The 25598-nt window shown below is 32.6% G+C and overlaps 3 protein-coding genes across 4 annotated transcripts in view; all 3 read left to right on the forward strand.

Moving 5' to 3' along the window:
* LOC111420486 (SNF related kinase) overlaps positions 1 to 13618 on the forward strand; it is a 55519-nt gene extending 41901 nt beyond the window's left edge. The window contains exons 6-8 of one of the 2 annotated variants that reach the window (XR_011640683.1): positions 3055 to 3751; positions 7865 to 8723; positions 13535 to 13618. Coding sequence is in view for 1 of the 2 variants with exons in the window: in XM_023053487.2 (XP_022909255.1) it covers positions 3055 to 3751; positions 7865 to 8667 (1500 nt within the window). In the remaining variant the exon portion in view is untranslated. Of the gene's footprint in view, positions 1 to 3054; positions 3752 to 7864; positions 13371 to 13534 lie in introns of those variants that run through there. The other variant, XM_023053487.2, reaches the window with a different exon arrangement.
* A 6542-nt stretch (positions 13619 to 20160) lies between these two features.
* On the forward strand, positions 20161 to 22299 carry LOC111420493 (glucose dehydrogenase [FAD, quinone]-like). Its single transcript, XM_071196906.1, has 3 exons — positions 20161 to 20375; positions 20450 to 20659; positions 20718 to 22299. Exons 1-3 carry the CDS (start codon positions 20216 to 20218, stop codon positions 22223 to 22225), a joined length of 1878 nt encoding a protein of 625 aa, XP_071053007.1. The 5' UTR covers positions 20161 to 20215; the 3' UTR covers positions 22226 to 22299.
* A 1744-nt stretch (positions 22300 to 24043) lies between these two features.
* On the forward strand, positions 24044 to 24918 carry LOC111420506 (active regulator of SIRT1-like). Its single transcript, XM_023053512.2, has 4 exons — positions 24044 to 24180; positions 24237 to 24329; positions 24389 to 24549; positions 24604 to 24918. The coding sequence occupies exons 1-4, from the start codon at positions 24117 to 24119 to the stop codon at positions 24724 to 24726; spliced, it is 441 nt and encodes a 146-aa protein (XP_022909280.2). The 5' UTR covers positions 24044 to 24116; the 3' UTR covers positions 24727 to 24918.
* The last annotated feature ends 680 nt before the right edge of the window (positions 24919 to 25598 follow it).

Raw genomic sequence — 25598 nt, forward strand, 5'->3', positions numbered from 1 at the left:
TCGTGTAATTCGTGTGTAATATTGTTGTTTGTTTGTTACATTTTAAAAAAAGATCTCGTGTTTACATATTAATTTTGATTGTGTATTTTTTTATTTGAATTTTTTTTTGTAAACAATTATAACTGCAAATGAAATTATCTATAGATTTTAAAATGAAACAATGAGATTTATTGGGGTTCCTCAATGAGATTTTCATCAAATACTAGCAAATATCAACGTGATTGGAGTATATATTTATATCTGTTTTAACATATTAACAATATTTAAAAATAAAAATGTATTTTTGGTGATTTTAATATTAATATCAATGTTTAAAAAGTGCAGCTGGGCGAGTAGTATGGGGATATTATTATTATATTATTATGTTTATAAACACTCGTGTTTTGGCGGGTCTAGTATTGTAGCGGATATTTATTTTTCTAGTTATCGTTATCAGCTTGACTACCGAGGGTGTGTTTGTGGTAAGCGTGTAGATTTGTTGAGTAGGAAGTGGCGGCTGATATATTCCGACACGAGTTATATATTATTATGAAACATGACATTTATTTCAACCAACGTTTTTAAGTAATTAATAAAACGCTAAACAATGTAGTAAATTAAAATAGATCGAGATTCACGCTATAATAAGCCAATGTACAAACAAATTATCAAGTGGATGGGATGATATGCCATTTAATATAGTCAGACTTGACTTGCTGCTTTTATCTCTGCGCCGATTTGTGCACTGATAAATGTAATGTTTGAACAATCTTTTCCAACATTATTAAATCAATTAAAGAAAATTTTTATGAATACCAGATTTAATAGTTAGCTGTATGCTCCACAGTTTTTTAAGTCTTATCTCGTAATTCTAAAGATATAATACGCTATATACACAAGTTTCTCTTCAGCAATAAATATTCGTCCTTATCTTCTGTCGAGGCTATTTAATCTTTTTTTGAAACAAAGTAAGTAAAATTTTTTAGTTGTCTGAACATCACCTGGACTTATTTACTTACTGGACTTTACTTTCGCTGTTAGAGGAGCTAGATACAATATCTGCTTTATTTAATCTAAATGCCAAAGTCAGAAATTGTGACTTCTTCAAATGAATGGAAACGAGTTCAATGAAGCCAATCTCATTAACTGTCGCATCACGGGTAGTAACCGTTTTTTCTGGGTGTTGAAATCATTTAGAGGTACTTAATTTCTAACGTTACCTTTAACCTGTCGATAAACTAATTCATGATACCAAAAACCATATATGTTGACTTGGATTCTATGAGATCTGGATATTATGTGGGGGATATTATTTTTGATGAAGCTCTAGAATGATCCTGAATTTTCGGGATTGTGGTAATATATTTTCTCTTGTTGCTATTTTTACAGTTCCATGATTACCTTGTTTTCTCTAAAAATCAATTTGTATACCTCCACTTTAAGCAGAAATTCGCTGTCTTTCAACAGTTCGAACTATTCATCCCTTTCTGACTAAAGTAGTAGTAAGAAGCTGCTTACTAACTCTTACCTGTTTGCAAAAAGAGGCAGAATTACACTATTAAAGGAATTCTAAAGGTATTTAGAACCTTAAAAAATTTTTTTCGTAAAGGTTCTTAAACCATAAAAGATAAAAGCTTTTTGGCAAAGTTTTTCTGCATTGCTTGTCCATAAAAAACTATGTATAAAAAGTTGAATAAGTAGATCCATTCTTCCTTTAACCAGTGCGGTAATTAAATAAATCGAAAATTTTTGTTACAACTGGTTTATTTTTATGTTTAAGTTCAACCTGACATGTTTCGGTCAAATGACCATCATCGGAGGTATCGTAAAAGGATATATGAGAAACAACATACAATAAAATAGAGCAACTGCTGGCAGATGTGTGTGGAAGTATTCTTTGTAGATAATATCAAGATAACCGGGAGCCACGTTAAAGTTAAAGGTTAGGATGCATTGTGATTAATGACCAGTTGTAACAAAAATTTTCGATTTATTTATGTATAAAAAGGTTTTCGTGTAGATAATTCTATGGAGTATTCAACCCTTTTTTCCATTTTCGTGCTTCTCTCATTAATAGAGCCCTTGAATTGTTCCATCGTAATTTTACATTTTTCATTTTTGTTCGCTAATAGGTCTCTCAAAGTACTTATTGAAGAAATGGGGTTTTTATTTGTATTAACATTAATGTATAGCGTTATTGATTCAGTAATAATAAATCTGCTATGAGCCATGATAAAGAGTAATAGTAAATATTCAGCTGATTGTAACAGTGACTTTTTTGAAACATTGTAACAATTTAAAGGCCAGATAATATCCAGACTGTATTAAGGGTATCACGTAATTATAGTTTATATTTAATTTGTAATGAATACAAATAATTTATAATCATTGCTTGCGATTTTATTTGTTAGCTCAAAAACAGATTTGGATGTGTATATTTATAGAACTATATTTATATAAAGATTTTAGGTTATAAAACAGTGTTTATTTATTTTACGTATTTATATTCATACCTCGAGTGTTTCTATTGTAAAGTAATTGAATTTTCGGCCTTGCCGGTTTTATGGCCACAACGGCAAATTTATTCTGTACTGAGACCGCGATCTTACTTTCTCCGAATACGTTCTAAAGGCCACCCGTCATGCTGTATTTTCATCAACCTGTAACTATACTAACTGTTATCAAAGATGATGTATTTTGCACAACGGATTGTTATTGTGTGACACTTCCTATACTACAGGATCTACCTATCTACTCTCAACTATATTCGTTTCGAGCCTTTCTACATTAACTCCATGTTCGTATATTTGTGTGCTTGCTCCAATAAAAAATTCTTTGTCCCGTTTACTGCATTGTAGAGTCACTGCATCATAGGCATCGTAAAATTTAATCTTAGAAATTTGCTAATATTTGATGAAAAAAAATTTTCAAAATAATTCTTAAGAATATTTTCTCTTCCTATTTAGTTCATAAGAAGACTGCTTCATTTAAAAATCTATATTTAAGTTCGCGTGCGTGTTTCAATTTACAACGTAATTAATCTATACATCAAACAAAATAAATTATTGATTACAGAGATCCCGAAAATGTAGTATCGTACAAGAAGATGAAGAAGAAGAGGATATATCCAGTTGTTCCGGCCGTGAAGAATTAAATTCAGCGCATTGCTCTCTAAATCGACGAGGATCCCGATCGGAAGGTAGACTAAATCTTGCCCTTCAAGAACGTTTAGCTGTCGAAACGGATCGACGTAAAGCAGACGAATCGAAACAAACAAAACCCATTTCACCTATTCCAATAAAGTGTTTACAAAACAGTCGACCGAAAACAGCTCAAGAAGTTTTTCGAGCTTTAAATAACAACCACCATAAAACCAAACACGCACATTCAACAAACATTCATAAAGAACCAACCACGAAAATTATAACGGAATCTTCAACTATAACAATTCCTATTATTACACATAGTCCAGCTGTTTGTACTACACCAAAATATAAAACGATGCCTTCTCCGACAAGAGGAAATTCAGGAGGTGCTTTAAATGAAATTTTTGAAGAAGGTGACTCAGAATCGTTAACATCGCGTACTGGAAGACATTTGGTGAGCAGAAATCATCAGCATAGAACTTCGTACGAACAGAGAAGGTCGAAATTTCATAAGAATAGGACAGCTTCTTGTAGTTCATCTGATGCCAGCGATGATGATAGCGAAAATAGAAAGAAAAGGGCTCATAAATTGAATACAACACCGCCAAGTAGCAAACCAATACAAGGTAAGATTAAAAAATTAATTGTATGAATGAAATTTTATGAGGTTAAAATCCACTTACCTTCGCGAAAAAAATATGACTCATCGGGACCTTAGAGTAATCCCGTTTAATGGTTTGGGGCAAGGTTGTCTTATTTATATCTTATAGTATAAAGTTGATGATCTAAGTTCGGCCTTGTAGTTTTATTTTATGATTTAGCTATAAACTATAGCTTGCAATGAAATAACAAACATGTGGTGCTAGAAAAGTTTTTTTAATATTTATTACCGTTGTAAATCATCTTAAAAGGTTCGTATGGGTTTTAATGGACTTTTCGTGATATAATAGGACAGTTTGTAGATTTTACTTACAATGTTTCGATCTTTAAATTAATTCAATCCATAATTTTACCGTTTAAGAAAACAAATTAAACGTGGTTTATAATGATCAAGCTATTAAAAGAGTAAAGAAGGTTCGAGAAATTCTCAGAATCTCGAATATGCTTGAGCTTTTATAAAATAATAATGAGATCATCAATTTATTGATTAAAATGTGAGCAAATCGACGCTTCCAACGAAGACTGTACTAACTCAAATTTTTGGTTATTATTTTTGGTTTTTTTTTTTTTTTTTATTTTTGGTTTTTAGTTTTACTTGATTTATCTCCAAAGTTCAAAATTTGAGTTAGTACAGTCATCGTTGGGAACGTCGAAATATACTTGTTAGGAATATTGAATTTACTGAAAATCATTGAGGTATTATTACAAGAAGTAAGGTATCATTAAATAATGTGACTAAATTCTTTTATTATAAAATTGCTGTACACGGTGGGCCAAATTGGATACTTTTAAAGGGAAACTCCTCTTGCTATAAAAGGTAGAGGAAAAAGGATATCACTGTCTGTGGCTCGATTTTTATAAGAAACTTAATGGCGAAAACCGTATATCGATATCTCTTACGGTTTCAGAGATACAGGTGGTTTTCAAAAAAGTGCATTTTCGAAAAGTCGTCATAACTTTTTTCTTATTGATAAATCCTCCTTTCTGTGAAAATATTTCTAAAGCAACTTTTGATGTAGTAGTTATTGACATAAAAATGATTTTTTTAAATGGAACACCCTATATATTTTTGCAAATGGATGAGAGCATAAAATTTCCTTTCTAAAAATATAGCACAGTTGATATCTCGTTCAAGTAGGCTAGTGGGCTAGTGGGCTTTGACGGCGCTTCGATAAAACAAATGCATTGTTTATGAGTATCTGTCTGTCAAATTTTGATTCAAGTTGTAAGTGTTAGTGCAGAGGCTGTAGGAAATTTATATCATGAACGATATCTAGAGAGGCGGCAACTTTTTAATGATATTTTTAGAAGATTATGATATAATCTATAAATTAGCGGTCAATTCGAAAAGAAAAGATCAAAAACTTATACACCGAATGAAGACGGGGAATTAGAAGAAGAAGTAGTAGTTTTAGGGGCAATGGAAAATAATCCACAGACATCAACGCGGCAATTGAGTGTAACCACGGGAATTCCAAGAACCAAAGCTGGGCGGATTTTGAAAAAATTCAGATTTAAGCCATGCAAAACTAGCAACGTCTCAAATTACCTCAGACCAGGAGATTTTGAACGGCGCCTGCATTTTTGCCAATGGTTCTTGGGAAAATGTGACGAAGCACGCAATTTTTCTTTAAATTGTATTTGGACAGATGAAGCGTATGTGAGTAGTGCTGGTACATAACACAAATAAAATATTTGAACATATTTAGGCAACAAATCGAACCTGTTGTTGACGATTTACCTCTATCGCACCTGCGAAATGTATTTTTTCAACATGATGGCGCACCGCCTCACAATGCTGCTATTGTCACCAATTTATTGACGGCAGCTTTTGGTGATTGTTGGTTAGGTAATCAAGGTTCTATTCGTTGAGCTGCTTGATCACCGGACCTAACACCTATGGATTTTTTCCTTTGGGGAAGATTGAAAGATGTTATCTATAAACAACCAATAAATTCGCGACAGCAATTAGAAGCCGCAGTTGTGAACGCTTTTGCAACACTTAGGTCCATTGAGCTTATCAACTCGGCAAAAAGGGCTAAACAAAGATGTCAACTGTGTATAACACAAACCATTTTGGGGACATTTTGAACATTTTCTATAGAAAAGGAGTTTACTTTTATTGTTATTTGTTGCCATATATTTATTCTTGTTTTATAATAAGTTTTATTAATTTAATCCGCTTCTTGTTTAAGCATTTATGTTTTAATTCATTATAACCAACTATCTTGATACTACTTATAAATATAATCTCGGTTTTCTTTATTTCCAAAGCCTACTTTTTCAAAAACTGGACATATAAGTTTTAAAGTTGTATATTTCAAAGAAGACTTGAACAAAATATCAAGTGTGCTATATTTTTGGAAAGGAAATTTTTTGCAATCGTCGAATTTGCAAATATATATTTTAAAATATATTTAAAAAAAACATTTTTATGTCAATAACTGCTAAAATATTGCTTTGAGGGAAAGGTAACTTATTCCATCGAATTCTATATAAAAAATTGTTTTGGAAATGTTTTCACAAAAGGAAGATTTATCAATAAGAAAAAAGTTATGACGACTTTTCCAAAATGCACTTTTTTGAAAAACACCCTGTATCTCTGAAATCGTAAAAGATATCGATATGCGGTTTTCGCCATTAAGGTTCTTATAAAAAAACTGATATCATTTTTCCTCTATCTCTTATAGAAATAGGAGTTTCCCTTTAAAAGTGCCCAATTTGGCCCACCTGTACAGGGCGTCCAAATTTCGATGGGTTTGCAGGGTATCTCAGTTATTATGAAAGATAGAAAGCTACTTTTTTGTGAAACTTACAATGGCGCAAACCAAATTTTCATAGTCCTCCTCGTTTTTGAAGTATTTGAAATTTACGATTTTCAGACACCTCCTGTATCTCGGCTATCCGGAAACTTAGGAAAAAAGTAAAAACGGGTTCTAATAGATTTTTTCACGTAGAATCCAATGGTGCACGTAGAATTTTTCTAGTCATCACGGTTTTTGAGTTATAAACACAACTCAAATACTGAATACTCAACTTCTAAAATACTTAACTCTTTATAACTCAAAAACCGTGATGACTAGAAAAATTCTACGTGCACCATTGGATTCTACGTCAAAAAATCTATTAGAACCCGTTTTTACGTTCCGGATAGTCGAGATACAGGAGGTATCTGAAAATCGTAAATTTTGAAACACTCCCTGTATATCAAAAACGAAGAGGGCTATGAAAATTTGGTTTGCGCCATTGTAAGTTTCACAAAAAAGTAGCTCAGGTTCGCGAAAGCCGCAACTTTCTATCTTTCATACTAACTGAGATACCCTGCAAACCCATCGAAATTTGGACACCCTGTACAGTCTTTTCTGCATAAAATGATTGAAATCTTTAGGTATTTTCTGTGCCTTCTTTGTTAGGTTGTAAATTTTTGTTAGTCAAGCGGTAACTGTTGTCCTGTCTTTTTAAGCATTTCGGGTAGTATTCTGACTTCCCCCGGCACTTTGCTTAAGTGTTGCCTTTTTCCTCCTCTGTTGTCCTGTAAGTCTCTGCATAAGGTTCTTTCCAGGCTTCTAAGATTCCTCGTGTTATTGTTACCAAACTTTTCCTTTTATTTTCGATTTTTCTGATTTTCTGGGACGCAGTATTGTTGAATCTTTTTATCGTATTCCAAAATTCTTTTCACTTTTCATCCCATTGACGTCAACTTCGAAGAATAAGATCTGTTCCAATTCTTCAGGATAAGAACTACTTTGTTTCTCATTATCTTGCCCTACATTTCAACTATTTGGACTCTTTTTCAGATTCATAAATAACTCCATTATTTTGATCATCATCTTCTGTAAGAGTCAAAACCATCCGATATTTTTTCGTTCTGTTCCATTCTTCGTAATTTTTAACTCTACCCTCCATCATATTGACTGTTTCCATTAATTTTCAATGTGATAGTACATTTCTCGTTTATCTTTTTCAGGATTAAGACTTTAATCGTTCTCAAGAATATGACAAAGTTAATATTTTATTTAATTTTTTTTTATAAAAATTTATAATAAAATTTTCTTATAATTTTCATAATTAATTTGTAGGTCGTCGAGATTCTCACGATGACAGCAGTGATTCTCAAGAACCAGGTGCAGGAGCGGCATCGACCCGTCACGCTAGTCAAATAAATGCACCAACAGTAACCCAAACAAATTCATCAAACGGACGAGATGTTTCAAAAACGAACGGGACGAATTCTGGTACAAGCGGGGGTAGGAAAAATTGTTCGAGCGCTTCTCAAAATATGTTAGGACGTCGACATAAAGCCAGTCGTAGACGTAACGGTGAAACCCGCTTAAGAGAAAGTCAATCGTTAAATCGTATAACTGAAGTGCAAGAAGACACCGCTCATGTTGTAATTTCAACTAATTTATCCGCAACTCAAGGAAATAGTGTCGTTCCGAAAGTAAAAGGATTGGGGGCGAGAATTCTGCAAGGTTTTACGAGTAGTAGTAAGAAAAACGAAGATAAAGTGACCCACGTTTCTCGAAAAGATGGTAATGTAAAAGATGTGGAGAAAGATGTCAGTTCGACGAAAAAGATGCGAATTTTAGGGAAATATTTTCACGTCCATAAAAAGTTATTAATTCCTATTCCTGGAATTTTTACAAGAAATAATAATCGTTTGTATAAGGCGCAATCATGCGGTTCGTTAACTAGAGATAAAGTAAATATAACGGATGCTACATTGCGTAAACAGAGAGCTGTTAGTGTGATACGTAACGGTGATGGTGATATTAACCAAAATATGGGCTTAGAAAAACGGAAATCGGTCGGCCAAATCAATGGTTTAACTGAAATGTGTACGATCCATTTGGGACAAGCTTCAAAATGCAGTTTTTGTTAAGGACAAACAAGCTCAACGTGTTTTATCAAGCTTTTTTTGGGGGACTCTCTTTTACGGTATGTAAAACCAAAGTGTAGTTACTAAGTGATATTTATTTTAATTAATTGATTATTAAAGAAAAGTGGAGTTTATTCTAATAGCTGAAAAAAACTAAAATTCGAAAAAAAAAAAGAAAAAGCGTACATATATCTCGTTGTAAAATAGGGTTGAGAATTTTGTAGGTTTATCAATTGTTGAGTATTGATCTGATTCTTCTAGAACTTTAGGTAATAACTTTTTACTTTAAATCTTTTCAAAATCTTAATCCTTTTTTAAAGTCTTTTTTCTTTTTTTATAAACTTTTTGTAGAATATCTTTAATCTTATTAACGCGATTCTATTAAAATTCAGATCGTGGATATAATCAAAATGACAATTATTATAATTATTATTATAATGAAGGCTCATAAAAATAATGTGTAATGTACGTAAACATATTAATTGAATACAAAAAGCATAGATGTTATGTGTATTGATATATTTGTAACCGCTGGACGGATCTCGTGATGTACTAAACCTTTTTCAATTTGTTACCAAAATTTTTCTACTTAACAAAATAAATTAAATGTATTGACTAATGATGACGACATACAGGATGAGTAAAAAATGTCAAAAATATAATTTGAATAATAAAAGTATGACTTTAAAGACGATTACTTAATTTTATCCTAACAGAAAAATTGAGGGTGATGGCATAAAAAGGATGTTTACTACTTATATTAAGTTTTAAAAATAGGAGATGCAAAAGTAGTTTTAAATTCCCTAAATGCAATTTTAACAACATTTTTTTTTAATTCCAAAGAGTCGGCGAAATCAAATGGATTAAATTAAAAAGTGTCAATAAAAATACGTAACGTTTTCCGTTTATTTAAAAAGTAATTGGGCACAATCGTTTATACATGTAAAAAATACTGAATATTTTCTGCACACAAAAGACACGTTTAAGTGAAACATGTTTGTTGAAATTTTAGTGTATATTTTTAATGTGTTTATCCGCAGCGAGGAATTACCAGGAATCATTCCAAAACCAGCAACTTTTTAATGAATAGGGAGGTGTCAAAAATGAAACATAACTGTTACAAATAACAAGTGTTATTTGTGACAAATTGATACTGAAGACAAAGTTCTAAAGATATACGTCGATTCGTTTTTACTAGACTATCCTTTTATTTTATCTCAACTCCTAACACGCCATCTATTGAATGGAGATATCTCTCGATTAATGCTAGCTGTGCCATCTATTGCCAATTGCTAACAACTCGGCCTTCCTGACCTGTCGGAGTGTCTTCGTCTCATGGCCCTCATCTTCACAGTCACTACCATCTGAGTCATCGCTGTCTTCTTTGGTAAGGGTACACCACGGGTTTATTTACCTTGATCAGAAAACTGCGTTAAATGGTTTAGCACTTCGTCGGGCTTCCGAAATGTCTTTTATCATGTATCGTTTCTGAAAACTCGCGTAACTATATGCGAACGTTGCCGCTAACTCGTATTTCACTAGTACAATGTCGTCAACATCATATGTTTGCCATTGTTTGTGCTTCTGGTCAAAATACTTCTTATCCTTTTGTTGTTGTTCACCAATTCCTCATACTATTTGTATTTATAAGTCGTCAATGATTCTCACAGCTGATGCTATTTGAATTGTAAGGCATTTCTCAGCATCGTTTAAAGCAAATTGAATTTCTTGTATTCGCTTGTCCCAATCTCTACCGTCTTCGTACATTGTCGTTAAAGCAGTCAAAAGGGATTCGCTGTAACATTTCGGATACGTTGGATTTGATTCTCTTCACAGAACTTCTCGAATTCCTTCGACTTAAACGATGTTCTGAAAGCGGTGTTCCGAAATAACTAAAGATATCTCTCAAGGTATTCACGACAGTTTTGGTTTTTGTCGATTTTACTGCTGGCAAAATCTTTGTTCTTTGTGATGTTGTCCTAGCACATCAAAATATAATCATGTCTACTTGCACTATTAACATATTATTGCTTTAAGTGATCCATGTTTACCATTAGAAATTGAATTGGTATTTTCTATTACGTGTAGCTCCCCTTCGGGTATTCCTTTCACTGTTTTGTGGTACGCGTACCTATCTTACGCAAGAGGTCATGTTTTACTTTAAGAAATATGTGTCGATATGTACCAAGGATCCTGCATACTTGTCTTCATCCAACTTAACTGCATCATCTGGTTGGCAATAATGAAATTTTTTTCTTTCACTCCAATTTACAAGTAAATTAAATAAACTTATTTGATCCATAAAAATCTCTCTTTAGTCGTTGTTCGATTTCGAACGTCTTGACTCGTTCGTGGAAGTTGTGTGGTGACCCTACGCAATGCCTTTCTGTCTTCTATAAAATACATCATTTGGGAAACTGACATCTGTGCCAAATCCTTTACTTAGTCTCTATAACTTACCGGTGAACTGCCTCTTGACCTTTTACCATCAACTTTCCATATCATAAATTTTTCCATGCGATACGCAATCCAAGGTATTTTCAATATTCTTTAATAACATATCATTTCAAAAGCCTCAATCTTCTTTCGGAAGCAGCATTTATGGTCCAGGATTCTGAGGCATATGTTGCAATACGAAACACTAAAGATTTCAAAAGTCTTCTTTTAGTTTCTTTGCGCATATGGTGGTCTTTCCAGATTATCAGCCGCCCCTATTTGTCAAAGTATGGTTAATCATTAAATAGGTGTACTTAACTAAATCAAATTATCACAAAGACCTACAAACATGCAGTTTTTGTTTTGATACTGTTATCTCTATAAAGAAATTAAGACAATAAAGCCTCAATATAATGCACTAATACAGTTTTTTGTCTATGATAAGGCATGTTCGAATATCTGATCGATGATAATTTTATGTTTGGACTTGTTGTTTCATCTTTCTCACTATCTCCGCTTTCAAACTCCTTTTCTACCATAATCATTTCATCTACTATTTCATTTTCCGCCATAATACGATTCCAGGGTCCTCCTCCACTACTTTTTCTTCAATGTTATTTTGTACAGCAGTGATCATCAAACAAATACTTTCACTCATTTTGTAATGTTTAAACTTTGACTACCTTTCTTGTAGCTGCGAAATTAAAAAGTCTGATGTAATCATTGATCATTTCTGCGTAATACATGTGAATTCGAAAATTTTCGGACAAAATTCGACAATAATCTTTTCAACAACATTCCGATCAAAAGAGGAGTACGCCAGGGATGCATCCTGTCGCCGCTCCTGTTTAATCTTTACTCAGGCACAGTATTTCGAGACGCAGTTGATGATACTAAGATTGGTATTAAAGTAATGAGGTTTGGATTAACAACATTCGATACGTCGATTACAATGGATAATGACATAGTGGGAAAAAGTAGCAGATCAATGGGTATGAATATAAACATCGAGTAAACAAAGAACGCGAAGTATTTACCACAATTAAAAAGAGAATAGTTTTAGCCCTCCCCCACGCTCAGTCACTAAAGGCTAAAAATAAGTTTAATATCTATAAGAAGACATTTTGACTCACTCCTGTATCTAAAATTTCGTATGCATTAAAAATGAAACTATAATTTTAATTTTTTTTGATATCACATTGAAAAAGTAATCAAAGATTATTCTTAATTACCGTTTAAAAGAGTATCTTATTTTTTTAAATTACCCTATCCTAAAAATTTCCATTTTTTTTATTAACAAATATGCACTAAAATTGGATTTACCTAGTCGAACGCCTTCAATATCCTTCAAAATACTTTTAAACATCCTTCTTCTTAATGAAATCGTTTTAAGACTGATTTACAAATCCATCTTTGAAAATGAGATAATATGCGTTTTTATCCATGCGATGACAAGAAGAAAAGTTTATTAATATGTAATAAAGAAAAAAAATAATGTATAACTTTTTTTACATGGTATACAGTTTGCAATAAATAAGTATAATAATATAATAACTAAAAAATCAAGTACGTATTTTGTCGAAAGTTGCCTTTTACGCACACAAAAAAAAATATAGACGCGTGTAGTCATTTTTATTTTACAAGAAAAGTCCAATAATAAATTAATAAGGGTTAAGCAATGTACTCAATTTCATTTATAAGATAAAATCTGCTTGAAAACGTAATCGTATTATTATACAATATAAAAGATTATAATAATAATTTTCCCAAAAAAAATACATACACAAAACATAAATATATGATGAATTGTAGTGCGTTTTACAAGCGTTGGTATGTGCTGTGCACAATTTCTTTATCTACCTATTTAACTGTCATAAAAAATGTTTTTTAATAACATATAAATATTTATTTTAAAAAACAACGTTTTTTGTAGATTAGATGTAGAAAATTTACTACTTTAAACGTGATTTAATTTTTTTTTCTTTGTTGTTATTATTTTTTCTTTTTCTCTTGTATCTCTTTCCCTTGAATGTATTTTTTGTATTTGTAGCTAAAGTAGTAACATTAAAAATAGTACTTGTATATGAAAAAAAGTACGCCATCGTTTAGATGCTATTTATTGATGTCAAGCAGGTCTTGCGTTAGTTAATAGTTATCGTTCCCGGTAAGCATCTTTGTGTGCACACTCAAGAGAATTATAATAATAAAATAATGAATTATTAATAAAATGAATGAAGAATATCTATTATTGAAAATGTACAGAAAACAAATTTTTGGTGTTTTATTTATTTTACCTTATCCAATAATCAAATTTTAAATCATTAATTTCAATAATATATATAATAATATATTACAATTCATAACATGCTAGAATTTTAAGTGATTTAACCAATCTTGTGTTATCAAGAAAAAATCGTACATTTTTACTTTTCAGAAGAACTATTTATGGAGATTCATCTTAACAAACTTCAAGAATTATATCAGATACTTCAACTAATAAACATTTTTATTTAAATAATTTCGTTTCCTTAAATAATTTAATTCAGGAAATTATTTGACACCCACGTTTTTTATTGATCTTTCTAAATGATATTTACTTTCTTTTTAATTGTTTGACTTACTTAATGTAAATGAACTTTCTGTTGGAAAAATGCTAAGTTCAACGACATAGCTTATCCAAGACATGTCGTAAAACAAATATTAGAGTTTATTAACCGCAAGTAATGTCTTAATTATACAGGATGATTCTCAACCTATACGCATAAACTTGGGGATTTATTCCTCGAGACAAATAATGAGTAATAGGTCACAAAAATTATAAAAGTTTTTTAGTTTCATAGATGTCCGATATATGCGGCGACATCTAGATAAGGTGCTTCCCAGAAGATGGTCAGGTCGAGGTAGTCCATTGGCTTCGCCATCTCGATCGCCCAACCTCAATCCTCTTGATTTTTATTTTTGGGGTTACTTAAAGAGTTTAGTGCAAGTCACTGAAGTTACTACTGAGCAAGAATTCCGAAATCAGATACAAACTGCTACTGAGACAATCCGCCAACACCCTTAGGTTTAGGCCGCGCTATCATATCATCTCCAAAGGGTACAGTTTTTGCTTCTAGAAACCATCTTACACAGCAACACCAAACTATCTCATCTGTTTAGAACTGATATCACCATACTTATTTCATCTTCTGCAAAAAAAGGTTTACATACATTTCAGTGTGTCGTTTGCTCACGTCCTTCTGATTGCAAGAGTTGCCTACACAAATGATTTATGGCGAAATTTAATAACGAGATGAATCAGATAGAACTCCGGCGAAAAAACGTCAGGCAGCCTTGCTCTGTTTCATTTATCTAACCAAAACGTTCGACAAAGTAAGGATAAAGGAATTAAAATAGGGCAAACACAACAAAGTATGTAATGTAAACTATGGTTATACTATGAATGATTAGAAAATCAAGATTGAGTGCTATGCAGATGATGTCGTCCTCTTGATGATGGCATACAGTGTTAAACACAGGCATTTAACATTGCAGCTGAAGAAGTGAATACTGAGGAAGTTCAAACTGAGCAAGGATTGCGAAATCAGATACAAACTGCTGCTGAGACAATCCGCCAACACCCTGGTTTAGGCCGCGCTAGTGGGACATCATCGATTCAGCCAGCCCAATTGTGTATGGAAAATATTGGAAACAACTGGGAACACTTGCTTTGATGTTATTTTAAAATCTTATATGTATTCTTGATTTGAAAGTAAATTTCCTGGATATCTAGGAAACTAAAAAACGTTTGCTACAATTTCCTTCACCTATTACTCATTATTTGTCATGAGGAATAAATCCCCAAGATTATGCGTATAGGTTGAGAATCACCCTGTATTTAAGGATAAATCACTAAGTTTGTTCTTAAGCTTGTAAAGCTATACGAAGTTAGGTGAAATCTAATGTAGCTTGATTAGTATCAAATTTCACTGTGCATAACAAAGATCTTAAAGATTTTGCCAAGTGAAGCATAATTCAGATTTTGGTATAATACATTTAGCACTATTCTTTTTGCATACAGATTTTGACGCAGTAAAGCAGATAAGATAAGTAAAAAGACTGTAAAAAAAAAATTAAGACAAGCAGTAGTCCATTTATGGTGAAATCTAACTCCAGTTCCATAAAAAATGCAAGGAGCGAAGTCCTGCCTTTTTCCACCCACAATTTGTTATATAAATATTAACACTTTGAAATCATATTGGAGGTTGCACTGAGGGCCGCTTATTTGTGGGAGACGAATCTTGAATGATTCAGAGATGGCGTGGTAATTATAAGACCAGGAAATGTTTTCCAGCTTTCGCGATCATTTCATGAATACCTTTGAGTTCTTGAATACTTTCATAACAAACATAAAGTATTGGTTTTAGAAACATTTATATATTTAATTTCCTTTGTGTATAAAAATGACCATCAACTCAACATGCTATCCAACTATTATCATAGTCTTATTACATTAAGTGTAATAAGAACATCTTATTCAACAACCATATTAACGCTTTCGTGTTGGTGATATTGCAAAAGAAGTTCTTTTTAAACGTGGTTAGTATCATCTTATCATCATACAAAATGTTGGCTGATATTCTTGATCTTTTCGTACGTTCACTACTTTTTATACCGCTCTATACATAATTGGTATAGCTTCAAATACACCTATTGTTTGGGGTCTATATTGTATTATAAAGATAACGTATTAAACGTGCCCGCTACATTGCATTATTAGAGATTGGAACGCTTATCTGTGGATTTGGTGTCTTCTTGAAACCGTTTCAAATAACAACAAGGATTTAAGAGCCAGCATATGTTAAAAACTCTTTCTGTGCTTCCTTTGAATGGTTACTAATGTTGTAGAAATCAAGTCATCACCTCAAATACCTTTAATTTGATGTTTCCAAAATATCGTCAACAACTCTTTTGTTACCCTGGATGTGCACACCTTAAATCTGGCGATAGTTAATTCTCTCATCATCAGCAATATCAGAGCTACCTGAAAATTTATCAGTTTTTTTGAGAAAGAAAAGATTAAAAAAACATTAATGATTGCATCGGTCCACATTCGCGTATTTAGAATAAGCTTATAAGTTTCAAAATTGATCATTTGTGTTGGGAAGATTGTCGTCGATTGCATGAGTCTTCAGTGGTGCTGCATGGGCTAAAATATAAGCTCTCACTTTGTATATGTATCTGTATATGAAAAAAAAAAACAAAAATTACAAAAATTCAAGAAATTAACAATTGACCAAATTATAAAGAAAATAAAAATAAAAACAAAATAAGTGAATTTACATGCAGGTGATCACTGACTGTCTGGAATCCTGTTGCCCACTTTATAGAGACATAGAGACTGTATGTTGGCGCCCGCCTCATAATGTTTATCCTGGCATAAGGAATGACGAATACGCAGCTATATCTTACTCCTTGGAACAACAAACCCTAGTCGCTCAAGAATGAAAGGGCAGTCGATGTTATATTCGATAAGCTTTTGTGGAAACTTTTCATAAAACGCGTTTTTTCTGTCCGTCAAGGAAACCATGTTGTGTTGCGCAAGCAAATCATTTTGTGGTATACCTCGCACAGGGTAAATTCCATCAGATTTGTAAGAAAGAAATTTGAAGAATCTATGATGGACTCGATCAAGGCTTAAGAACTCACACGCATAAACGTGTGAACGTATGCACAATACAAGGTCTTTAATAAGCTGTCACTTGTGAAATATTTCGACATACGCATCACAAAACCTAAGGACCTAAAGGCCATAACATACATTTATACTATAACATTTATATATATTAAGGTTAAGTTTGTAGGTCTTACACCATTGCACATTCTGTTTAAGTTTTTGCAAAGATCTTGATATCATCAGCATACCCCAAAATCCGACAATCAATTTTTAGAAGTAAGTCATTTATGAAAAGAACAAATAATAGAAGGCCCAAATTTGATCACTGTGGAACCCTTGAGGTAAGAGTGAACTCATTAGAAAAATATCCATTGTAAGCAACATAACATTTTCTATGTTGCAAATAAGGAGCCAGAAGTTGAATTGCTGAAGGGACAAATCCGAAAGAGCTCAATTTATGCAAGAGAATGCTATGGTCAATCAGATCAAAGGCTTTGGATAGATCAGTGTATACAACATCCATTTGCCCACGTCTATTCAAGGTGCTACAAATAAACTCGGAAATCGTAGCCAAGTGGGTAATTGTAGAGCGACCGGAAACAAACCCATGCTGGGAAGCTGACACTAAGGGGCGTTACGTAGCAAACTTGGAAATTATCGAAATTGGTCTGTAGTTTGAGAGGGACGTACGATCATCAGGGAAACGATCAATTTTTGATCGTTTCCATCGTTCAGGAAATTCACAGGACGTAAGTTAATAATAAATTTAAAAGGGCAAGCAAATATATTCTTCTTGTATTCTTGTTGGGTATTCTTGTGGTACGTTTCTTAGCTCGGAGAAAATTCCATGTACTGGACGGATTTTGATCAATTAGCAATGATGTACAGGGGTTAGTCGAGTTAGTCCATATCTCACAGTCATCGGCCACAATCATTAGGTGTGGCATTTTTAAAGGGAACATACTTTTTTTCTGTTTTCCAGAAACATATTTCATCTCGGTGTTGCGGTAAACTATATTTTGGCTGTACAACTTCTAGGAGGTTGGGGGGAAAGGATCGAAGAGGTATAGAATCTTTATTGATTTGAGATCTACACTGCTTTCATTAACATATATCGTTTGATATTTGTTTGTCCAAATTTCCCAATAATATCAGAAGCAGCTACAGTGTAAACCCCTCCCAGCATATGAAAAGTATTATAACTATCGATTGTTTGCGTATTCAAAACCGTGTTATCGCCGTTTAAGTTCTTAAAAAAATGTTTTTGATTCAAGTTAATGAGATCAAAATCGTACTGGCTCCAAGTATGTCTAAACCGCAATGTTCAATTCCAATATCTTTTGAAATCCAAAGTTTTTATGAATGAACGTTGCCAGTAGCTTTTACATTTTAGAACAATTTGGCAGGTATTATTGGAAAAAAATAAACTGTATTTTCATTACTAGGGAACAGAACATCTTCTCCACGTTGTTCAAAGGACCTCACTACTTTTGGTTCTACAACAAAATGCCGTGCCGATTTCCCGAGCTGCTGTGAGGATTAATATTCTGAACCTCTTGGCTGTGTTACGAGTCTTATATAGTATAATTCCAATTTCTATTGTAAATAGTACACGTTGTGTGGTAACCCTAAGATGAGGTTGTGATCTCAAACCTCTATAGCATCCCTATAATGAAGATTTCAATTATAACCGAAATCTCAGGCGTCAAAAAGGAAATTTTTAATTTCTTCGCCACCGTCTTGATTGATGTTTCCATAATTTACTTTGCCCTTGCGCTATCTCGCAATTACTTTTTGGCTTTAAAGCCAAGAATAAATCCGGAAATAAGTTCTGAAAGTATACTTAGGAACTATGGATCTAGTTAGTAGATGGATGGGAAAAACTTTCTTTCAATTATTCAGGTAAGTTCACGCACGCTTACTAATATTAAGAATTTATATAGTCTCCTTTCTATATTTACTTACCTTTTCTATTAGCCGCCACAAACTATGCAATACCTATTTCTTTTGCAATTTCATTTCCATCTTATAAAGAGATTCTTCGGTGGAATACTATGTCCTCAATAATAACCCGGTTCAAAAATTATAACATAGGGCTCCACAGTCCAAGTCGGGTCATGGCCTCCCTTCTACGTCTTCCCAGCGTTTCCGTGGGTTTTCTGCAGATCTCCTTCCCTGCAGTGGTGCATTGTGTGTCTTTGTAATCTGATAAATTCCAGAGATAGACATCTTTAAAAAAGTGATTTGAATACATGGGCTCTTGTGTAGTATGCTTCATCTGTTTGTGAAATTCTGTTGTTTGTTTCTATATCTTCCGTTCCATTTCTGTATAATACGCCCCCTAAATATTACAACCGTTCAGCGTTTTCAATATCATCCTCCATGATGACTTGCTGTTGTTGAGTGTGTCTGAGTATTTATGTTAACACCACACTCCGTTCCCGTAGCGTTTCCCTTCATCTTACAATGTTCACATCGTGCGATTTTCTATTTAGCTGCATCATGTATATACGTATGATGCAACAGATAGAAATAGACTCTGCTATGAAGCAAGGGTAGGAGTAAAAAATGGACAGATTCTTTCACAATAATACGTGGACTGTGCGTTGTTTTAAGCTTGCTGCACTTGAAGTTATTAACATCCACGAATTCAGTAATTTCATTCTATACTTCACCTTTGCGAATGAGATGACATGGCTACAATATTGGATAGAGTAATTTACAACAGAATTAACATTTCATGAGGCTTTGAAGAAAGATTTTTTTTCAACAGTACCTAAGGCAATAATTACATTTATGGGATTTCCGCTAATGACTTGTTGAAATAACTTTTTGCACATTGAGGAAAGTGATGACGTGGCTCAAGTCACGACAATAACAACATTTCTCAGTTTTAAAAGTGGAGCATTTAATAATAATTGTGGACTTATTTTCGTTTGAGTTGAGTGGTGAAAACGTTTTGGGTCTTAACACACATAACACATTTATACTTTCTCGTTTGTACGAAGTATATAAAATGAAAGTATTATAACTGTGTAAAAAAATTGACCTTGAGATTTTGTTGGATCTATACGTTTGAGACATCGAAAGATGGCATTGAATCCGATTTGATTGTTATAAACATTACTCATGCGAGATATCCACCTGATATAAAGTAAACAATTTTCATTCATTCAAGATCTTTTTAAATTCAGGCCAAAGGTCACAAATCACAAAACATTTCACTGTTTTTATAAAAAGGAAAGTATCTATTTTTACAATCTACCAACAGTAATTATTTTATATTTATATACTTTAATTGATATTCTTTTAAACTTGTTGTCGGTATAATAAGGATCGTGACCAGAGTTCACTTCTGATAGAAAGTCAACAACATATTTACAGTTCCTTTTTAAGTAATTTACTTCAGTATCTTAAAATTTTTCTGACGAGCAACTTCGTATTTTTAACATCTTTAAAATGAATAACTACTTGAGTTTTCTCGTACTTGGACTAATTGTTTTATCAAGCGCAATAGATACACCAGAATTATTAACTAAAAAAATTCAAGGTTTAATTGATAGTGGACAAATTCAACGAGATTTTCCAAATTATACTGAACCAAAATTACAAGATGAAGGTAAATAAAAAATATTAATAAATATATCAAAAAATGTGTATCAAGATCGATTTATTTTATTTATTTAATTATAGAGGAATATGATTTTATAATTGTTGGCGCTGGGTCCGCTGGGTCAGCATTAGTAAATCGACTTTCAGAAATAAAAAAATGGAAAATTTTACTTTTAGAAGCTGGTGGTGAACCAGGTTTAACCACCGATGTACCATTATTAGCGGCCCTTGCCCTTTTTAGCGATCAAAATTGGGGTTATAACACCGAAAAAGGAGAAAATTTTGCTTTAGGTACTTAAAACAATCTCAAGTTATCTAATCTTTTATTTTGACATTTTTTTAAATTAAGGTCTTCGAAATCAGCAAGTACACTGGCCTAGGGGCAAAGGTCTGGGTGGGTCATCTCTTTTAAATTATATGTGTTTTTCAAGAGGTGCTCCTCAAGATTACGATAATTGGGCATCTTTAGGAAATCCTGGTTGGTCATACGAAGACGTTCTTCCTCATTTAAAAAATCTCGAAAATTGTAAAATAAAACATCAAGATTACGATTATAGAGGACACAACGGAGAACTTCACGTTGAAGATTCTTACGGACGAAGCAAAGCTGCCGATATATTTATAGAAGCCGCAAAATCACTGGGTTATAAATACTTAGATTTTAATGGAAAAGAACATGTTGGGGTTTCTTACATGCAATCAACCACAATTAATGGTTTAAGATGTTCTGGAGAACGTTGTTTTTTAAGAAAATGTAAAGAAAGAAATAATTTAACAATTAGAATAAACAGTCATGTTACTAAAGTTTTAATTGGTAAAGCTGGACGTGCTGAGGGAGTTGAATTCGTTAAAAACGATAAAAAATATAAAGCTTATGCTAGAAAAGAAATTATTTTAAGCAGCGGCTCTATTAACTCAGCTCAAACTTTAATGTTATCAGGAATAGGGCCAAAAAAACAATTAGAAAACCTTAACATCAAAGTTATTCATGATCTTCCCGTTGGGCAAAAAATTTATGACCATCAATCATTTTTTGGTTTAGGGTTCTACAGTGAAAGCCCTTTAAATTTAGATGCAAAAGTTATGTTTGATGATAAAAATTATGTTAACTTATACAAAAACGGCGAAAGTCCTCTTCATAACTTAGGAGGAATAGAAGCCGTTGTTTTCGCAAATACTGAATTGGCAGAATCGAAAAACCTTTCTGATATAGAAATTATTTATTGGTCAACGCATGTTGGATCCTACGAAGACTTTGGTTTAGGTCGTTCACTTGGTCTTTCAGAAAAAATATACGACAAAATATTCCGCCCTTATCGTGACCAACACATTTTTAGTACTTTAATTCTTCTTCTTCATCCAGAATCTTATGGCCGAATGGAATTAAAATCATCAAATCCATTTGAACATCCAAAACTTTACGCCGGATATTTTTCCGACCCTAACAACAAAGACATAAAAGTTTTAACAGCAGGAATTCGAGAAACATTAAAAATATTTTCGGCGGAACCTTTCCAAAAACATGGAGTAAAACCGATTGAGATCCCAATTCCTGGATGTGAACAATTTAAATTCGGTTCTGATGAATATTGGGAATGTGCTATAAGACATTTATCTACGACGACGTACCATCAAACGACTACATGCAAAATGGGACCTAAAAATGATCCTGAAGCAGTTGTTGATCATAGATTAAGAGTTTATGGTGTTGATGGATTAAGAGTTGCCGATGCAAGTGTTATCCCTGTTCAAATAACCGGTCATACGAATGTTCCTGCTTATTTAGTGGGCGAAAAAGCTGCCTCTATACTTATAGAAGAATATTCTTTAAGAAATAATCAAAAACAGGAATTGTAAAATTTGTAAATTGTGTGTTATTTTTGTAATGAATGAAATTAGTCAATCGATTAAATAAGTTTGTTTTAAATCCATATTTGTCGTGTTATTATGTACAAAATAATCACCAAACCCCATTTTTTTCTTTCCGATAGCACTACAATCCAAATACCGATCAAGAGCTACTCTTTTTCAGGTTCTAACGCCCAAGAGTGCTGCATCACTTCGTCCTCTCACCGTTTTCGTGGCCTCCCTCTTGGTCTCTTGCTGCTTAAGAGCCTTTTTAACATCCTATCTTCGCTCATTCGTGCCATATGACCTTGACTGTCTGAGAAAATTCGTACTGTCATGTTCTTCACCCCTCTTTCAAGAAGGATTTTAGCACCCATGTCAATAGCAAATACTTCCGTCTGGAATACAGTACAGTGCGTACCCAGGCTGTAGGCTTGCTTAATTCGAGGTGTCTGGCAGTATACTCCTGCTCCTACCCCTTCAGGCGTTTTTGATCCATCTGTGTACAAGCAAATGTCTACCCGAACCAGAGAATTTTCATTTTCGATCCAGGACTGCCGCTCAGGCAGTACAATCTGGTATCGAGCATTAATCACTGATAGTGATACCGCCAATTAATGCGTTATAATACAATTCCGATTCTCCAGACTAAAATATGTAAATATTTTTAGTCCATTGTTGGATATAGGCCTTCCCTATTCTATTCCGTCCATCCGCTCGCGATCTCCATTGGAGTAACCTTTTGTCCATTGCTTATTCTTCATTCACGAGATATGGCCCGCCCAGGTCGATTTGAGTTTTGTTACAACGTTGTCTATATCATTTACGCCAGTTCTTCTTCGTAGGCCTTTATTTCGTATGTCTTCCTTTGTATTACTTTGAGCTTCCTGGCAGTGGAAATTATTAATGTTAAAGTTTCAGAGCCGTATGTTGTAACCAGCAACTCGCACTGATTGAAAGCCTTTCTTTTTAAATGTATGGGAACTCTTGAAAATATCTCTAAGATTCTCGTAGACGGCCCTTGTGAGAATTAGCCTTGTGTTTAGTTTGCGTTTTGATTATCTCTTGATACACGAACGTCACAGCCAAGATATACATAGCTATCAATCTTCTCAACCTTAGTATTATCACCAATGTTATCACATCTAATCACAATGTTAGAATTGGAAACAAGATATGTTATAAACTTTGTTATCCCCATGTTGATATCTAGCCCAAATCTTCCACACACTACCTGTAATTCTTGAACTAATATCAACTCAATTTTATCAAAAGCCTTGTGAAAATCGACGAAAGCCAAAACCAACGATCTGTTATACTTTATTGTCTTCTCGATGAATGTTTGATACTTTTTAGGTGGTCATTTGTTCCAAATCTTCGGCGAAACCCCGCCTATTCTATTGGCTGATATAAATCAATTTTATTTTCTAATCGACTGGTTATAATTACTTGAAGAGTTTTTAAAGATAACATGGAAGGCTTATTGGCCAATAATTCGCTAGTCCAACTATATCATTCTTCTTATGGAGTAGGATCACGATGGAATTATGCAATTTATTGGGAATCGTGTTATTGTAGCGGCAGAAATTAAAAAGTACAATTTCATACTTTTGTTGTTCTCTATACTCTATAGTTTAGTTTCGTTACGGTTCACTGAGAAGTAACGAGTAAGTAGATATTTCACATCACTACTCTGTATAGTTATAATGTTATTGTATGATTAAACAAAATTGATGTGTATTGTCATTTTAACAAAATAACTTACTTTATTGAATATGTTTCATAATTTTGCCGAGCACTGTATATTAATACAAATGTCAATATGACATTTAAAAATTTTTGTAGGTTATGTTTATATTTCTCACATGTCTCTTTTTGAGTATAACAATAATTTAAGAGAATGTCTGCTGCATTAGTACGTAAAAGTCTTGCATTAGTCGACGAAACATTCGCAGAAAATCAAAGTAAATTTTAGTGTTAATCGTTTCTAACAATTTTAACAATATTTTTTTTTTTTTAGAACATAACCTAAAGAAGCAGAAGAAGGTTTTCGATTTTGTGCCCGAAAATAAAAGGATTATTAAAAAAGTTCGTACTCCTAGAACGAATAAAAGTATGTTTATATTAATTCTACTTTATTATCATTATATATTGTAAATGATTATTTTGCAGCTAAAAAGATAGATGTTTTACAATCAACCAAGAAATTGACAATAGTTGAAGCACGAAAGAAAATAAAAAGCAAAGGAGAGATATTAAAATCTAATTTGGAAAAGATAGCGAAAATTCGGAATATATCTACTGTGAATTTAGACAAGGAAATTATCGAAAATGTTTGTTTTATTATTTTTTGATTGATTGAGGGTGTAAATTTAAAATATTTCCAGATATTTACTCGAGGTAGAACAAGACGTCCAGTTCCACCACAATCTAAGCCAAAGAAAGACGAAAAGACCGCATTTACTGAGGAGGATTTCAAGAAATTCGAAGAAGAATACTTTGGCGAATAACTTATTACTCATTTAATTAATTAAAATAATGGGGTTTTCAGATAAAACCTTGGGTTGTCTTATCCTTGTTGGAACAATATCATTTCTAATTTATTTAATAATAGTGTTAATAATTACTCCAATTGTACCAGATATTTACAACCAAAAAGAAATTGTTGTATTAAGAGAAAATGTTCTCTTAGCAATAGGAATTTGTAGCTTAACATTTTTGGGATCAATTGGTTTCTACACCCTTTATTCACTTTGGTCTTTTAAAGAAGACACAAATGATGAAAAAAGTGAAGAAAGGAGATATGTTCATAAATAAAACATTTTTTTTGTTTTAAAATAAAATAAATTTATTATCACGCATAATAATCATAATATTTATAAACCTATTATTACAGAAGTTATATGCAAGTTTATATTACAGTCCTTCATTCTCAAATACGTTTACGGTCGAGATTTTTTCACACACTCACACACTTAATTTGTTAATAATTAACTTTCTTCAATATTTTTACTTCAATTTGAATTAAAATCAAATTATTTACTTGAACAACTACACGGAATAATTATTATTGTAATTAATTTAATGAATTAAATTCAGATCTTGCGCGTAAAGCCGAATAATAGCCACACTAAATTGGAAAGAATATGTTATAGTTTAATTAAAATAAGGAAAACGACAAATATTTTTTTATTAGTTATATATAGACGCATATTGTATTTTTGTAAATATTTAATTAGTTTATATTCCTTAAAAACCTTCAATTAAAATTAAAATTTATGTGATTTGTTTAAAATTGTTTGTGGGATACAACAAAAAGATTTTAATAACAATAAGCGATTCATGTGGATTTTAATTTTAATTGAAGATTTCTTTTGATTGG

Source organism: Onthophagus taurus, chromosome 1, assembly GCF_036711975.1.
Source record: "Onthophagus taurus isolate NC chromosome 1, IU_Otau_3.0, whole genome shotgun sequence".
In the NCBI taxonomy this organism is placed as follows: domain Eukaryota; kingdom Metazoa; phylum Arthropoda; class Insecta; order Coleoptera; family Scarabaeidae; genus Onthophagus; species Onthophagus taurus.